The sequence below is a fragment of the Geosmithia morbida genome (genome assembly GCF_012550715.1).
Source record: "Geosmithia morbida isolate 1262 chromosome Unknown scaffold_1, whole genome shotgun sequence".
Lineage (NCBI taxonomy): Eukaryota > Fungi > Ascomycota > Sordariomycetes > Hypocreales > Bionectriaceae > Geosmithia > Geosmithia morbida.
This window is the reverse complement of record NW_023336188.1, coordinates 38,588-56,458: the sequence shown is the minus strand read 5'-3', so window position 1 is coordinate 56,458 and position 17,871 is coordinate 38,588. Positions and strand designations below refer to the sequence as shown.

Genomic DNA, 17,871 nt, shown 5'->3' with positions numbered 1-17,871 from the left:
TCATGGGTCGCTGGGCGAGATGCTCCGGTGGGGAAGAAAGAGAGGGGTAAGGGGGTCCTCGGGACCATAATACTCGTATAGAGGAGCGTCAACTGTCTCTGCTCATACGTGTAGCTATTGACAGCTTGCGAGTACGGCTTGCCATTGCGGTGCGGAGAATGAAGCAGCAGAGATACATAGGAAGCATTGAGTAGTGATCAATCAATGGATGGCATTTGGCTTGGCAGTGATACTGCTGTAGTTGTAAAAAATAAAAATAAAAAATTGTACGGGGACGAGAACGGATAGATGGAGGAGGCCAGAGCCTGCCCAACCAGCCGTATACAGATAATCTCGCCAAGCAATACATGGATGACATCATCTAGAGCAGCACCCTGATGATCCACTGAGTCGTATCCTATCGACCTCGACCTGCCGACCTGTTGAGCCTCCAAGGGGGAGAAGAGCAAGCACGACGCGCCGCGGAAATTCAGATGCAATGACCAAAAGCCAGCAGAGCTTGGATGCAACTGCCAGTTGATATAATTTGGGGGGGGTTTCAAGGTATCACGGGCTACCCGCATGTATGATCTGTTATTACTGATCTAATAATACCCCCCCCCCCCTCCCCCTCACCATGGACCAGCAGCCAGCGATGGGAAACGAAAAGGAAAGTCAATGGTTACCACCGGTGACCGGGATAGTAACCTCACTCTCACTCATGGCCAGTATCCAAGGTGGCACGGTCAGTGTCTCTAGGCTCGCCTGCAGGTCGCCGTCGCCTATTACCTTGGCCGTCGCCAATTGGTGATGAACACCGCCACCACTAACTCTCAACTGCCATACGAGCTGCTGCTGCTTCTGCTTCTGCTGCTAATCACAATCCAGTCATGTGCACAAGTATCCAAAGGGTAATAATGCCAGCACGAATATACAGTGTCAGAATGTCACCAATAAAATCGGTCATGTAACATCTCCCTCTCAAGTGCCCTACTCATCTCACACTCATGTCCCCCCGCATTGAAGCGCCCCTCCCGCTCCTCATCTCGTACGATGCAGCAGGCGAATACCAATTGATACGATACTCTCAACGAGGTGCTCAGGCAGGTCATTTCCCGTACAGCTCTTTTTTTTTTCCCGCATGCCAGATTCCAACCTGACGTTTGGGGCCCAACCCGTTGATGATCAAGAGCCAAAGGGACCTGATAATACATATTGAAATTGATCAAGCATGGCCACGTCAGTGTCCCCTCTCCCCCCCCCCCCCCCCCCTTCCCCCACCATCCATAAATGCATTTTTTTCATGCAACACGCCCGCTCGTGCATCTGCAGCGGCAAGAGAAAACGCACATTTACATTGGTCGCCACTCCAATCCTCTTTGTGCTGCCAGCACACACATACTGGCAGACACGAGAGAGAGAGGGAGAGAGAGAGAGAGAGAGAGCGGGGGTAGGGGACGAAACCCCTGCCTTCTTCTCTGGTCTGGCTTGTAATAATATTGCATGCTTGCCTGCATGGGCGATACGCTGCTACCCGCTGCACAACAAACGCATACATGCATTTTGCCTAGCAGGATTGCCAAGAGATAGGTATTGATTCTCTGATGGTACCTTTTTCTTTTCTTTTCTTTTCTTTTCTGTCGAGTGAGCGTCGTCTGTTCCGACGCCACATCTCTCCCCCTCTCCCTCTCTATCGTTCTCTCTTCAGGTCCTTGATGTTTTATTCTTGTTATCATTATTACATGCATCTTCATCCGTTGCTTTTTTTTCCCCGGTTGACCACCGGGGAGGTATCAAGGTAGAGGACATCTTCAAAGATTGATTGCCCCTCCAGCTCGACATCTGATCCGCAGATGTTGGGCGTCACGCAGCTCGTCCGGTCCGGCCACGAGGCCTTGCTCGATCAAGAGGAGTAAGGTAGGCAATATTACTCCGTACATGCAGTGAAATGTTGGGCATCACTCTCTCCAAAAGGGTCTGTCCCCTCGTCACGCGATGTGTGCGTCATGTCCAATTCTCGCCCTTGTCAATCCCCGCGGACCATGGCGGAGGAGGCGGAACGAAAACTGCATCTTCTTCCCCAAAGCATGACGTCCATCACAATTCTCAGTCCTGCCATTTGCTCGGCCTCCCGCCCCATTCCCCCTTTCCATCTGATCTGGAGAGTCAAAATTTTCGTGTCGCCTCAGTTTCAGCTCTCGTTGATTCGCGCGCGGCACTCCTCATTCACTGCCCAAGTGAGATGCCAGTCCTGAGCGAGTGGGAACCTGAGTGTCGTTATCTCTCTCTCTCTCCCCCTCTCTCTCTCTCTCGCGCGCGCGGCATATGAGAGGCAACTTTGCGCACGGGGCGCCTCTTGACTTGCATCAATCTTGTCTCACCTACGCAGACTTTTTCTCTTAGCTCTGCTCCCTTCTATTACTTGTATCCTAGGCTTTGCGTCGTGGGCATTTTCCTCCTCGAGAGGTTCTGTAATGACCAAGCATTCACTCTCCTCATGCGCGTGCCGGGCAGGCAAGAAAAAAAAAGAAAGCATAAAAGAGAGGTTGGTAAAGAATCAACGTCTTTTGACTGGCCCAATCCATCACGACGTACATATTAAACGTGGCGAGAGGGGGGGAGGGGGGGGGAGAAAGGGAAAACCCCGTCTCACCACAATACCTACTAATACTACTATACGTACGAGTTTTTCAGCAGTCACGGACCACGGTTCACAATGTAGACCCCGGCAATCATGGCGTGTATCAGAGATGAAAGCAAGCAGGGAACGGAAAATATCAAGAGTGGGGAGAAGAGAGTGAGAGAGAGAGAGAGAGAGAGAGAGAGATAGAAAGTGCCCACCGCCTTCCATAAATCTAGATCCGCTTCTCCATCCCCCCAACATGCGGTGAACATCTCTCAAGGGAGATCGCAGAAAAAAAAGAGAAACTGAAACATTATCTCTCTCTCTCTCTCTCTCTCAAACGCCCTCGTATAATACTGAAAGACATAGAAAGGGCAGGGAAGGACATACAGAAGACAATCGGCGATGCTGCAATGCCTTTTTTTCGTGTCTGTCTTTCTTTCTCTATTATTTCCGCCTCGCGTCTACGATACATGCATGTAGTCGTTGATTTACCTTTTGCCTGTGGGGATGAGGTCGTGGGTGTCAGCCTTGCCTTCAATGACTGGTTAAACAGGAATTGACCATTCATATCCATGTCTTCCCCCCATCGCTTTCACAGGGGCAGGTGTAGGGAACCCCAAAAGATCACGCGCTGATCTGTCTTTTATTTTATTTTATGAATCCTAGTCGGAGAAAATCAATGGGAGAAGAGACCAAGCAGAAGGAAAAGGGGATCGATCGATAATGGTGTGCCTGGTTGATTGTAGATCGTGGGGTTCAAACTGAGTCCCAAGGTCATCTGACAGGGCTGTTGAAACACCGTCGGACACAGAGAGGCGGCTTATTTTGTACAAGCCGTGCAGTGTTGTTTCATGAGGCTTCTCTTCTCCGAGCGTATTGATTTGCTTTTGTGCAAGAATCAATATAATTATCTGGGTTCCGAACAAATTGGTGCGGCGTAGTAAAACAGTATTACATTTCATTTTAGGTAATCATTCATGGTGTCCTCCATAATACTATATTTTGTTCTTCATGAGATGTTCCACATGCGTATAGTACTATATGTAGTGGTAATAATATGGTGAAGGACGAGTTGACCAACATTACATGCATCCAGCTACGTGGGATGTCAAGGCTCCTTTTACTTATATATACATATGACATCCAATCTTCACTCCACGGATGGCAATGCACAGCAGGCTTCATATATATAGAGAGCCAATCCAGCTTCGTCTGGGAACTATCAGGCGTTGATCATGGCACCATCATACTCCAGCGCACCGGAAATCCCAACTACCGGGTACGTCGTATCAACGTCGCAATCTGCCAAGATCGGGGGGAGAGGGGGGGTTCGACGGACACTCCCGCCGATGTGCAGATTACCCTAGAAAGAACACAAAACCCGGGGGGGGAATACGATATAATAGGGCAAAACAGATATTGGACATGTGGCTACTGATATCATATGGAAAGTGCTATCCTCTATATACATTGAATATGGGCCAGGGACTCATCCAGTGCCGATGACCAGACCCGTCCTACGCATGGCTCGTACTCGGATTTTACTAAGTTGATGATCATTTTTGATCAAAGCAATGGAAGGCTGTTTATGAGAATATCGTCGTATTTATAATCAAGGGACTGGTCCAACTTGACTAAATTTTGCAAACTCAGCCTCGCGCCCATCCCCTTTAGCCCCCCCAATTTCTCTCTCCTTTTTTTTTCCCCCTACCCCCGCCCTTTCCCGAGGAAAGGCCGACGACGACAGTCACCAGGAGGAATGACGAAGGAACAATAGATGTTGGTAGCGTCAAGCTTACCATTGTCGCGCGAAACGCTCGTGCCATTTTTTACCACCTTCTTCTTGTTCGACGCCACCGAAAAAAAAGGAAGGAGATTAAATACGTCTGAGAACGATATCGAGGCACGTCATGGCCTAAAGGGCGGGGTTGAGGTTTGATGAATTTTTTGTAGATTTTTTCCCTTTTTTTTTTATACTCCATCTATAAGCAGAGACAAAGAGAGAGGGCATGCGTGAGAGTGGAGAGTGAGTGAAAGGGAGAAAGAAAGAAAAGACAGAGAGAGAGGACTGGACCCTGGCGGGGATTCTATATACGACTCGACGTGATGAGAGGAGGAGCGCGGTCCAAGCAAACACCACGGTCAAGAGTCATATTTCAACGACGAACGCCCACGGCAGAAGCCAGGAAGAACCAGTCCATCGCTCATTATACCCAAACAACCACAGCAGCAACAGCAAGCGACAGCAACGACGTGAACATTGACAGCATGACAGACGTCAACGACATGTTTGTCCCGGACCTCTTCCTATCCCGGCCCATCCTGGCCGACAGCCTGATGCGCACCGAGACATCCACGCTACAGGAGGAGACGGTAGACGAGTGTCTCCCCTTCCTCAACGGCCAGGAGGACCTGGGCGCCCGCAACGACTTCGGCCTCCCCCACCTCGACCGGGCTCGCCACGTCAAGTTCCTCCACAAGCAGCTGGGCCGGCTGCCCGGGGCGTACAAGTCGGCCGATTCTAGCCGGCCCTGGATATTCTACTGGTGCCTGGCCGGGCTCAGCCTCTTAGGCGAGGACGTCGGCCCCTACCGCCAGAGGCTGATGGACACGGTCAGGCCCATGCAGAACGAGGCCGGCGGGTTCGCCGGCGGGTTCGGCCAGACGAGCCACCTCGCCACCACGTACGCTACCGTCCTGTCGCTCGCTCTCGTCGGCGGGGACGCCGCCTACGAACTCGTCGACCGCAGGGCCATGTGGAGATGGCTCGGGAGCATAAAGCAGGCCGACGGAGGCTTCCAGATGGCTATAGGAGGCGAAGAGGATGTGAGGTATGTTGTGTGTCATTCCCGGCCCAGAGGCACAACGTACACGCACGCCCTTCCCCGCCCCCTTTTCCTCTCCGAATCGCATGAGAGAGAAACGAAGAGGGAGGGAGGGGTATTGTCCCGTGTTAGGAGAAGGAAGAAGATGCATGGATTCTAACCCACACGCTGTAGGGGTGCATACTGCGCTTCCGTCATCATCTCGCTCCTCAACATCCCGCTCGACCTGCCGACAGACTCACCTGCATATGCTGCGGGACACAGAGACTTGTTTAGTGGTCTGGCTGAATGGATCGGTAAAGGTTAGTCCACCATCCTCTTGGCTTTCCTTTCTGTCGCCCCCCTCATCATACCGCATCACTGCCTTTCCCTCCTGCTTTCCTCTTGTTGGTTCTACAGAGAACTGAGGAGGGAGAAATCAAGATTCACACCACCCCCCCTCCCCCCACCATCCTCGACTCCATCAAGAAGGAGGAAGCGAGTGGGAGAGAGAGAAAGCGGGCAAAATACAAAAGAGGAACATGGCAGTGTGGAACCAAACGAACAAAGGACCAAAAAAGCTCACACACCTCCTTCTCATCTAGCTCAAACGTACGAAGGAGGTGTGTCGGCCAAGCCAGGCGTCGAGGCCCACGGTGCATATGCATTTTGCGCCTTGGGTTGCTTATCCATAATCGACTCTCCGCACCGCAGCATTCCACGGTATGTAGTCCCCTCTTCCCCGATACTCGCATGAGAAAGGAGGACGGACACAGAGAGGGAGAGGGTTACATGTGGGTGCGTGCTAGGATAAAGAAGACGTGACATGGTATGCATGGGAGGTGGATGTATCATTCACAGGGAAGAGAGAATTGAGGGAAGAACATACACACACACACACACACACAGACAAAAAAAGGCTGACATGAGTGGGGGAGGGGGGGGGAAACACCCCCTCCCCACCAAAAAAACAGACATGTCGATGTAGGTCGACTGATTTCATGGCTCTCGTCTCGCCAATACGCCCCCGAGGGTGGCTTCTCCGGCCGCACTAACAAGCTGGTGGACGGATGCTATAGCCACTGGGTAGGCGGCTGCTGGCCTCTGATCGAGGCGTGCCTGAGCGGGCCGGTTGGGTCGGGATCAGAGGTCGCTGAGGCTGCGGCCAAGGAGAAAAGCCTCTACAGCCGGGAGGGTCTGACGCGGTACATACTGTGCTGCTGCCAGGACATGTCGAAACGTGGTGGTATGAGGGACAAACCTAGCAAGTAAGCGTCGCTCACCCAACTCTTCTCCTCTTTCCTCCATTTCCTCCTTTCTTCTTCCCGAACCCGTCACTTCCCTCTCCTTCTTCCTTTCCCATACATTCTTCTGTCCTCCCCTATCCCCTCCCGCTCTGCCTGCCTGCCTCCCCTGCCTCCTATCATTACAGGACGCAAACGCACGTTTCAGGGCACGATGGGTTTATCTATCTGACCGAAACATGCAGATATTCGGACGCATACCACACATGCTACGTCCTCTCTGGTCTGAGCTCCGTCCAGCACAAGTGGATGCTGGCCAAGGCCAGGCCGGAGGAACTGGCCGGGTTGGGGTCGGACGAATGGGTCGCGACGCCGTACCTGAAGGGACCGCGTCTCTTCGACGAGGAGGACCGCGTCCTCACGACGCATCCCGTGTATGCTATTCCTCAGCATAAAGTTGTGGAGATGATGGGGTATTTTACCTCTAAAGTTGGGTTCTGAGCCTTCTCCCGCTATGCTTTCTTCCTCTTCTTTTTTCTTCACGCCATCTTTCCTCGTCTCCTGCTTCTCCTTCTCCTTTCCCCATCTCTCTCTGGCATACTTGGGACTGTCAGTCATACTCCCTCCACCTGTTCTCTTCTTCTCTCTGCTACACTCATCTCATGGAAATCAGGACAGTCTTGTCTTCCTACCTTTATGTAAACATCTTCACGATACGTGTCTAAGCGACCTGTACCGGTAAATAATGAGAAAAGGGGAGGTCGGTCTGCGTGTGAATAGTACCTAGTATTACATGCATGTAGACATGCTTTAAGCCAATAGTAATCAATCTAAGGTGACTTTTATTCCTCACGAATGAATACAAACACAAGGAGTGAGATATTATTGGTGAAAAATACGAAGGAAATCAACCTCCTCTGCTTGGTCAAAAAAAGGACAAGCATATAACGGGGAAGACTCTCTCCCCCTCTCTCTATACATCATCTCTCTCTCTCTCTCTGTTCCTTCGCGCGACGTTGCAACATAGTGATATGGACTGCGGGCCGCGTGTGGGGCATAACTCGTTGTCGTCAGCATACATGAGGGGGAAGCCATACGGCAGTAGGACTTGCAAGACGTGAAGGCAAGGCGGAACCTTCAGGTCAAGTTTGCCACCGGGGACGACGGTCATGACGATACTGGTGATCGGGGTGGTTCTATCAGTACATATATGGCGAGGAGAGGGCATCGATACATTTTACCTGCAGTAAGAAGGGTATAAATTCAACGATGATCCAGCACGTGATGATTCGACACCCATGGTATGATTGAGAGTAGCAAACGGGTAGAGACCCCCCTTCTCCCCCATCCCTCCCCCTCCTCGTATTCCTCGGCGCGAACCGGTTCGCCGATGTCACGTTTTCCCACGTTTTTATCGTTGTTGTTATCGTCGCACCCCCCCCCCCCTCTTTCTCTCCTCTACATGTACTTTATAGGTAGATCTGAGACATTGGTAGAAATTGTCGGCGTCGTCGTTATCCCGGGGTTACGTGTAGGGGGAGGGGAGGAGACAAAGAGAGACAGGCGCGTGTGAAAGGTCCCCGTCGCCCCTCTCCCCCCGGCTTTTCGTTTGATGTACTCGTATCGATTTGCAAAAATTTTACCCCAAAAAAACAACAACAAAGAAAGGTAAACAAAGAGCGGGGAGGGTGGCATGATGGGTGGTGACTCTAAAAAAAAATGGGATAATAAGACTGGGTATGTTGACCTGCCAGTCGTGATCCAAACTACTTCTACGAGTACGGAGTGGTGTTTGCTACCAATCCAAGGACAGTTTCGCTCAGGTCTGGAAATTACGGATGAGGAGTAGTAGTAGTATTATAGTATTGATTACTCTGTAGTATTTTGTGTACCATGTGTAGTAATAAAAGGTATTATTACTATGTGAAAATATTTTATTTATTACGATTATTACCCGGTGAAAGTACCGTAGTACGTGATAATATCAAGAGAGTATTATTATGCCATGTATGGAAAAAATCAAAGTCTACAGTAATAGTAATCTGATTTTAAATGGCAAAAAAAAAAAAAAAAAAAAGACGTGCAGCGATACCGCCCTCCTCCTCTCTCTCTCTCTCTCTCTCTCTCTCTCTGGGGTCGCCGGAGATGCGACCTCATGCAGGTGAACTGGCAGCGCATGTACGCCAAATTTCATCATTACTCGCGCGCGCCACTATTTTGTTTCGCCGGCTATCGTTTTTGAGTATTACGGAGTATCATCTGTCTCTGCAGTTGATGATCGGTCCATTGTTTGTTTCTATCTCGTTACTGCCTACTGTGCAGTATTTTTTGTTTTCAAATCAATTGCTACCTGCAGTGCACACACACACACACACACACACATACATTGTCTCCAGAGAGAGAGAGAGAGAGACAGAGAGAGAGAGACAGAGAGAGAGAGACAGAGAGAGAGAGACAGAGAGAGAGAGACAGAGAGAGAGAGACAGAGAGAGAGAGAGGAGCCAGTCAATTTCATGGGCGTATCGCCTGCTCTCCTCCCCCTGCAGCGCTTACGATTCCCAAGACAAGAGGAAGGAAGGAGGAAAAAAGTTACGAATATAATGCATACGTTTGGTATGCAGACGTGGGAGGGGAGGGGTTAACAGCTGCCCAGTCATATCTGTACATCTAGCGAGAGAGTGCGCGGGCCGACGCGATATACATGGGTGACCCCTGATGAAGTTGCACGGAAACTTTTCGTGTAAACTATGTGCGCTTGGACCTCTGCGAACCGCCGAAGCAGCTGTAGACCTCTGGAGGATGGATGGACATGCTGTGCTGTATGGGTACAGGCAAGGGCGGTGATGGATTTCCACTTTCAATCATCATCTCTGTAGTCTCATCTCCTCCATGGCACAGAAACCTCATAGGCGCGCGCGTGAGGAGGTCGGACCTGTCATGTTCTAGAATCAGGAAACGTCGTACAGGGAGGAGACATGGCAGAATGTACGCACGAGTAGACAATGGACATGATAACAGTCGGGCGGAGAAGGAGGAGGGAAGGGAATTGACATAACGAAATGCAAGGCGGAACCCTAGGATGTACACGTATGCAAGGCCTACCACCCTCGGCGACGATATGGGATAGAGTATCCTGTAGTACGGGGTGGAGAATGAGTTACAGGCGGGCCGGATGTGAGGCGTGCATGTCAATCATCGGAGACCCCGTGACGTAGACAGGAGGTATGTCGAGGGAAGAAGAGGTGATATCGAACCCACCTGGATGGCACCGACCATATGGTACCGCACAGGCTGTCAGACCTTGATGGCGGCGGTGGTTGATTGTGGTGGTGGTGTGGGTTTTTTTTTTTTTTTGGCCTCGTCTATAGTAGTCGCGACGTACGAGACTGCAGTCTAAGAGTATTACTAGATGATACTCGTACTTGTACTTGTATAAATGCTACTGTTACTACTATTACTACAATCACTACTATTACTACTATTACTACTATTACTACTATTACTACTATTACTACTGCTACTGCTACTACTGCTACTAAGGTAGTATTACTAGTAGGCCGGTCGGTCGGTCATTTCGGAGTCTGCCACGGCTGTGGACATGATGATTGATGGCTGGGCTCGGCCGAGGGACAAGGGAGACAGATACGCCGGATATGGGCGGTAAACATGAGGGAAGTATTTGGCCGTCTCAGTCACACTGCCATGATGTGTGCATACGGTACTACCAAGAGCCTCGCCTCACGCAAGGCTTCCTGTCGTGTATCCCCCCGACCGTCCCTGTTTCTCAGGAGCCGTCGTGATGGCGAGTGTTGGGGTGGGAGGAGGAGGAGGGGGAGAGAGAAGGGGGCGTGGTCGTCGAGTTGGTGATGGTAGGTGAGGATTCGCCAATGTGTTGAAGGGGTGGCAGGTAATAACATGCATCGTGTGTTGATATGTACACGGGATACACAGAGTATACATGACAATGCCGAGTACGAGCATGCAGTACATGGCAAGAGTCGGTCGGGATGTAATAAATGACGAGCATTATCAGCATCTATAATACTACAATGCACGAGTACGACCCTGGCGAGCGAGGGCTGAGAGTACAGGAAAGAAGGAGAAGAAGGGTGTCCATCGATCGAGACGATGCACCGAGACGGACTGGGAAATTTGCTGATCAAGCTAGCAGACGTGGTCGCATGGTTATGGGTCTTGCAAACGATCTAGCTCGCCTGTTCGAATAGCAACAAAGGAGAAGAAGAAGACGCTTTCTTATTTCTGGCATCTTCTATTCGGTGGATGCGGGAGGTCAAGTCAGTTTCTGCCAACGCATCACTGCATAAAGGCCGAGGCGAAGCTACGCAGGGACTGGAGGACTAGTACTAGATACCTGTGAAGCTCCGTTCTGACGACTGGGTTGGCTGGTAAACCGTCAAGTATCCTATACAAGCTGCGGCGATGCTGTTGCTTCCTCCTCTCTCTCTCTCTCCCTCTCTCTCACACCAATGCCCCCCCCCCATGCTGCTCGCGGAGTCGTACCCGTACAGATTACAGAGCAGCTCTTCCCCTCCCCGCCTCTCGACCCGACCGGGCATATCTCACCCGGAGAGAGAGTTGCATGTCATGTACTGTGCGTGCCGTCCGTCTCTCGTACGAGTAAATTACCGGCACTCGTCTATATGCGACAGGGTGCCAGAGCAAATCGAGAAGAAGAAAAAGAAGATGGGAGAAGAGATAAAATTAAGAAAGACGCCATGGGTGGGACGATCTGCCCAATCAATTGTACGACATTCACCGTAAACTACCATACAGACGGGACTCGGAAGAGCATGGACCAGTCAGTCGTCGGTGATGCGTGCGTGCATCTTCTTCCGTGTGTGTGTGTACGTGCGTACGTGTGTATACTCTGAATGTGCAGCCAGCAAAAGAAAACAGATAGAAAAAATCGAAAGGGAAGAATAGAAGGGGAAGAAAAAAGAAGAGAAGAGAAGAGCGGTTACGGCCCAGATCTTCCCAGCCACATGGTGCCACCTCATCATTCTCTTCTGAATCGGCAAAGCATCCATCATGTGTAATTGTCAATCAATGACTGCCCTGCTTTCTGCCTTTTACGGCCGTTTACTGCCCACCTGCACAGGTATTTTATTTACTCCGTACTCATATGTACAGGCAGGTGCGTGCATTTTCAGGACGCACCTTCCCATTGTCTTTCGTCTCTCGCTCTTGCCTTTTTTTTTTTTTACAGAGGGTCAGTAAGATATATAAGTTGATCTGTAATACTAGGTTCGTTCACCCGTACACGTAGTATGCCTTGTCTTCCCTCCCACCTTCTCTCACCCTCTCTCACCCTCTCTCCCCCCCTCTCTCCCTCTCTCTACCTCAGTTCTCACCATTACTATCTACTCGCATCTGTCTCACTCTTTGTGGGCCGTTTTCCTACCTCCTGCTCCGTACAGAAGAGTACGGAGAGTACAGACGAGTCGCTCCCTCAGAGAGTAAAATGTGTTCATGCACCCTCTCTGCAGCAGCACACACACCCCGGTCCAGTCTCACCGACCATTTGGCAGCCAGCGACCCATTGGCATTTTGCAGGATGCACATTGGACAATTGATGCCCCCCCCCCCCCCCCCCCCCCCTCTCCCCCCCTCTCTGCGACTCAGGACGCTAATAACGCAGCAGCTCTACCTTAGCTTTAGGGGCGCCACTCCAGCAGGCCACTCAGCATTCAGCATCCAGCATCGTAGTACTCCGTACCCGTACCCGTACCTCTCTTCTTTCCTTCCTTCTCTCTCCTGGGCCCGACGTCCATCTCTACCTGTACGAGTACGGGCGGAGTAGCACTCGTCATTTGCTCCACCATCGTCATGTACCCGGTCATGGGCAGCCTGTGGACGACTACTCCGTACTCTCTACCAGCAATAATCTGCAGTACAGAGTAGTAGATAGCAGGTACGGATTATCATGTATTGATATTGATTGCAGAATTGCTACGTACCCGCAAGTCTACGAGTATCACCTTACCGTCGTCACGGTTACTGCTGATATTCCTGCCTATTCCTGCCAGTCCTGTACGCATCGTACATCTCGCACTTTCACGAGCATGCCACTCCTCCCCCAGACCTTCTCTGCATGCCCCTCTTCCCCCCCCCCCCCCCCCCTTTCCAGGTCCCGTCGTGCCACCCCGTCCGAGTGGAGAATACTGCTGCTGCTGCTGCTGCTGCTGCTGCTGCTAGGCACTCGTACTAACCACCACGGCTCGTACTAGCAGCTTCATCTTGCTTGTCCATTGTTGCAGAGCATCGAGGCTACCGACGCTACCACTGCTCGTACGGTAGCAGCTCTCCGCCACAGCTCCGCTTGCTCTGCAACCTGCCATGAGGCGAGGGTCCGGACAGCCAGACAGCCTCTCTCCGATGCGCAAGCGAGCTCACGCCTACCCAGCAGCAAGCCTTGCGCCGTACCGCTACAGACGTACCGCTGCCACCGGTATCACTGGGCATGTCTCTGCCCCAGCGTTGCGGGCGGGCCTTGGCCGTGGTCCTGCAGCTCATCGTCCTGAGGACCCATCGCAATCAATCACCGGCAGCCTCTGATACGTCGTACTCGTCTCATACGTACGTGACGGTACCGCTCATTGTCGGCCTCGTCCTCGCATGCCATTTTCCTCTGCTGCTGCCGCCTACCTGTCACTTCCCCCCCCTATATCCTTCTCTCCTGGCTCTCGTGCCCACCGGCGCATACATATTATTCCCTGCACGAGTGCTACATACCTAGCACGTAGCACTCACAGACCAAGAAGGTGACGTGCACATCCGATGATTGCTCCTCTCTTCCTCTTGGTGCTATTATTATCATCACAAGGTACGACGGCGTCCCTACGACGCACTCGCACATGGTACAGGTACAGATTACAAAGGCTCGCAGTGATAGTAGGCGCGAGTACGAGTAACTCACTCGCATCCCAGAAAAACCGTTACCCACCTCTCTCTCCTCCCCCACCCACTGCCATCTCCCCGACCCCGGCCGTACATTAGGGTCGCCAGAGCAAAGATCTCGGACGCCCTCTGTCCCACTAGGCGGCCCCCGTTCTTTGGCCCAAGGGGCGAGGGAGGGGAACGTCTTGCAGGCCATGGCCAAACCGCCGTCTTCTTGGCCTCGTTCTATCCCGGCGTTATTTCGCCACCACCCCGACCCATTCGTGCGTGTGTGCGTATGCGTGTGCATGCACTCGTATGAGAGGTAGGAGACAGCATACGCACACGCACACTCTCTCTCACGCACTCACACACACGACTCACACACACACACACACACTCACTCACTCACACATTTGACTCTCACCCACGCGTCACACGCACCCACGCACACTCACTCAATCAGACGCACACATATATATACATACATACGCACAGAGTACGCACGCGGGTTCTTGTTGCGTCGAGGACTTGATGGACAACGTGACCATTCGTCTGCGTACCCACTGGCAGGTTACCGCCGGCGTCCTTCTCTACAGAATAACCAGTCCTCTCTGACTGTGTATCTGTCGGTAGATTATCCACAGGTGCCGACCTATTATATCGAGACCTTGTAAGCTTGTCCGCCGACCACTTCTCCGGCGTCTCTCCCTTCCTCTCGTCATCGACCGAGAAGGCAGTGACGGCCAGACGAGGACGAGACAAGACGAGGACGGTTCTGTAGAGAAACACCGTCCCACAATTGGTACGACGGTCTCTCGGAAGACCACCTTGGCTTCAGGGTTCCGCCTCTCCAGCCAACAATTCCAAACCAATTTCAAGGTACGGAGAGCAGAGGTGGCCTCGTCGCGTGTCGTCTGGTCTCGGTGGAGGTGGCCTAGTCCCCGCCCAGGCGGCTTTCATCAACTGGTAGTCAGGTAGGCCAACACATCAAGGACGGGCCACCCTCCAACTTCCTCTCTCGGGTCGTCCTCATCCTGATCATACTCCGTTGTCTTATCCTCGCCATTGCGGCCTCGCCCTCTCATGAGAGCCGCATTTGCTTATTCGTACACTCGCTCACAATTCTTCTGGTGTCTTTTTTCCCTCCTTTTTTTTTTGAAAAAAAAAAGAGGAAATTTGAAAAAAAAAAAAAATTCCCTCTCCCCCGGGCCGTCTCTGTCTCTCTCCGCCTCTCTCCCTCGGCTTCGTCCCGTACAAACCGTTTTTAATTGCACACACATGCAACCCTGGTCCCGCACCCTCGCCGTTGATGGCATAACATCTGCAAGTCTGTAGCTTCGATCTACCGCCACGCCTCCCTCTCATATCCGAGCCCACACCCATCTTCGCCGCAAGACTTTTTTTTTTTTTTTCCCTTCCCCTTCCTCTTATTATTATTATATTATTATTATTATCCATTTATTCCTCTCTTGTTATTCTTTCCTGCCATCCCCCTCCCTCTCTCGCTCGCACGTCTTTAAACCTCGCCTTTCCTACCATCTCCCCCCCCCCCTCTCTTCTCTCGACTGCTTCTTCTTCCTCATTTCTTTTCGAAGATCTCGCCCCCCAACCAGATCCTCACATATATATTCTCCCCTCCCCCTCATCCATCCCTGTCAATCGGACCTCCCAACGGGGATTCCCGAACACTTGAAGGGGGCACCTGTTCTGCCAACAACCCGCCAAACAATCTCTCTCGTCTTACTGGCTGCTATCCTCTCTCGTTATTGGCCAACCGCATCGTTTATCGTCACCATCGTCGACCCGACGGTCCATTGATCTGTGCCGGCACAATGGGCGGCTTCTACATGCAATACCTAGAGAGTGAGTTCAACCCAACAATCACAGAAATCCTATCCCTCCCCTTGGCGGTTGTCATGCCGGCCGGTAGACTGTGTAAGTGGCGGGGTCGAGTCGCTCGGGAAGGTTTGCGGCCCACCACTACCGAGCCACCTGACGAGTCTGGCTGGCCATTGGCAGAGTTTTGGCAGGGTCGGGTTACCGACCGTCCCCTGTGGCATTCATCGGTGATGTCCCGACCAGCCTATGTCCGGACGCCCCGTGTTTGGGGGGGAGAGAGGACAGGCGCGGCTGACCGTTCCCGACAAAACAGGCCTTTGCCGTCGCCGCGGGTGGACCGACCCGGCGTACGAGTGCTACCGCGACCCGAGCGGATTCACGTGCCTCGTCCTGGTCAACGGGCGGGAGTACCAGACGGACCTTGCCTATGAGTCGGACACGCTTGCCCAGGAGAACGCGGCCATGCGTGCCTTCATGGTGTGCCGCAACTTCTCCATCAACGGCGGGATGCTGGCCCGCAACGGCATCGTCCAGGGAATGCCGGCCACCGAGACCAAGCAGCGGCGCCACCAGAAGAGCCGCCACTCGTCGCGGAGCAGCAGCGACCACCGCCACAGCCCTCGGTCTGGTCATCACTCCAGCAGCAGCTCCACGGCGTCTTTTGACTAGGGGACTTTCAAGATCGAGTCTCCCCCAACCGCCGCATATACGACCCCGGCGTTATATCGGAAGGAAGAGAGTGTCGTGAACAGCGCGGGTGGATGGGTGGGGGGGAGGGGAAAGAAACAGCCACATCATACGTCACAGAGTGGTTGTTTTTTCTTTCTTTTTTTTATTTTGTTTTTGAAAAAAAGGGCTTCACAGCAACGATGACTAGAGTGGAAGGTGTCAATAGTGCGCACACCGGGGTTCTCCATCCTGTCAGCTTCCACGACTGGGGTGGCCAATGTGCTGCAGTCGGGGTTTGAGGAGTGATAACCAACGACGAACACCTTGACGACAAAAGGGTCACAAGAGAGACGGCAAAAAAAAACAAAAAACAAAAAACACACAAAAAAAACAAACAAAAAACTTGCATCACGACTACGAAGACGGGGAAACGAAACGAGACGAAACGGGGGGAGGAAACGCCGAAACACACACACACACACACACACACATCAAAAAAAAAAAGACGAAGCAAGCATACCATAACGATCAACGACTACGAATTATCACGACATGTTACGAATCTAGACCCGTCGACATTTTTCTTCTCTCTTCTTCTTCTTCTCTCCACAACGACGGAATTTTTTTTATATGAATATTCTTCTATTCTCTTAGCTTGGTTGGCTGCTCTTTGCCTTTGCGAATTATTTACGAATTTCCTCATATCGAGACTGTCTGCTAAGAGGTTCCCTGCTGAGAGGTTCCTTGCTAAGGGAGGTCTACTCAGCTGGAGGCTTAATCGGCGCTTCTTTTTATTGGGTTTGAAATTTTTTTTTCCAGACTCTCCGGAAGGCCCTTTACCTCTTGAGATTCTTTTGCTACCAGGTGGATATTTGCTTCTCCTTCTTTCCCTTCTTTCCAACTCCCCCGACAAGGGACAAGCAGGTGGTTTGTGGAGAGTAAAGTAACGGGAAGACGACGGAAAACAGACAGACGAGGAGAAGAACACAAAAATCACGACTTATGAGGATAATAGTCCCGAGACTTACATACCACGATGATGACGAATATGATGCATTCCGAGCAGCTGCGATCTGAAACATGGTGTGACGGTGCTGTTCAAACTGACGGGAACCAGTCGAAGCAGTCGGTATACATACACACATCATACACACACGATACTCTCCGTATGGGGCAGACGGGACGCAGCGGGCAGGAGTTTCTTCACCCGTCATAGTATGGACACTAATCAGTACTACCCCCCAACAGTATAATCGTAGTAGGTATCATTGCTGGTACCCGGTACGAGTGGTAGTGTGGTTCAGAGTAGAGAGTAAGGCAGGACGGGCCGAGTCATTGACAAGGCCGACAAAGGCCGGTACGCCGCACGAGTCACGCTGCAGTGCGTCGAGAGAGCGGAGGCACGGTCCGGCTGTTCGGCGTGTATCCGCCAGAGGAGGCAGCCGGGGCAGAGTATGCACGAGTACGAGTACACGGAATACGGGAGTTGGGCGCGTCAGCATGTGACGATCTACGAGCTGACCGCACGGTTAAACTTGGGGTATTCAGCATCGGGATTGGATGTTCACCATGATGCGGGTGGCGGATGAGTATAATGTATGATTTCACGGGACGGGAAGAGTATCAGTATCAGCCGTAGCGTGTACCGATACGAGTAGACCATGAGAATGTAAGAGGCAATGCATGTATTGCTCGTATCGAAACATGGAGAGAGAGGCGCGTTGAGCTGATACTTTGGTCATGATACGAGTAATGATCATTCTAGACTCCATTGATGAGGTTCAAGGGGGGGGGGGAGACGGCCAAAAAA

The 17,871-nt window shown here is 51.9% G+C and overlaps 3 protein-coding genes across 3 annotated transcripts; all 3 read left to right on the top strand.

Annotated features, from left to right (window-relative positions):
- Positions 1-4,873: 4,873 nt before the first annotated feature.
- On the top strand, positions 4,874-7,154 carry GMORB2_0787 (protein farnesyltransferase subunit beta; the record flags this gene model as incomplete). Its single annotated transcript, XM_035462771.1, has 5 exons — positions 4,874-5,436; positions 5,605-5,732; positions 6,015-6,132; positions 6,384-6,677; positions 6,899-7,154. The coding sequence occupies 5 exons, from the start codon at positions 4,874-4,876 to the stop codon at positions 7,152-7,154; spliced, it is 1,359 nt and encodes a 452-aa protein (XP_035324195.1).
- A 5,980-nt stretch (positions 7,155-13,134) lies between these two features.
- Positions 13,135-15,371, top strand: GMORB2_0786 (uncharacterized protein; the record flags this gene model as incomplete). Its single annotated transcript, XM_035462770.1, has 2 exons — positions 13,135-13,260; positions 15,249-15,371. The coding sequence occupies 2 exons, from the start codon at positions 13,135-13,137 to the stop codon at positions 15,369-15,371; spliced, it is 249 nt and encodes an 82-aa protein (XP_035324194.1).
- Positions 15,372-15,385: 14 nt separating this feature from the next.
- On the top strand, positions 15,386-16,061 carry GMORB2_0785 (Conserved hypothetical, protein; the record flags this gene model as incomplete). The annotated part of the gene is made up of 2 exons (XM_035462769.1): positions 15,386-15,416; positions 15,706-16,061. 2 exons carry the CDS (start codon positions 15,386-15,388, stop codon positions 16,059-16,061), a joined length of 387 nt encoding a protein of 128 aa, XP_035324193.1.
- Between the last annotated feature and the right edge of the window lie 1,810 nt (positions 16,062-17,871).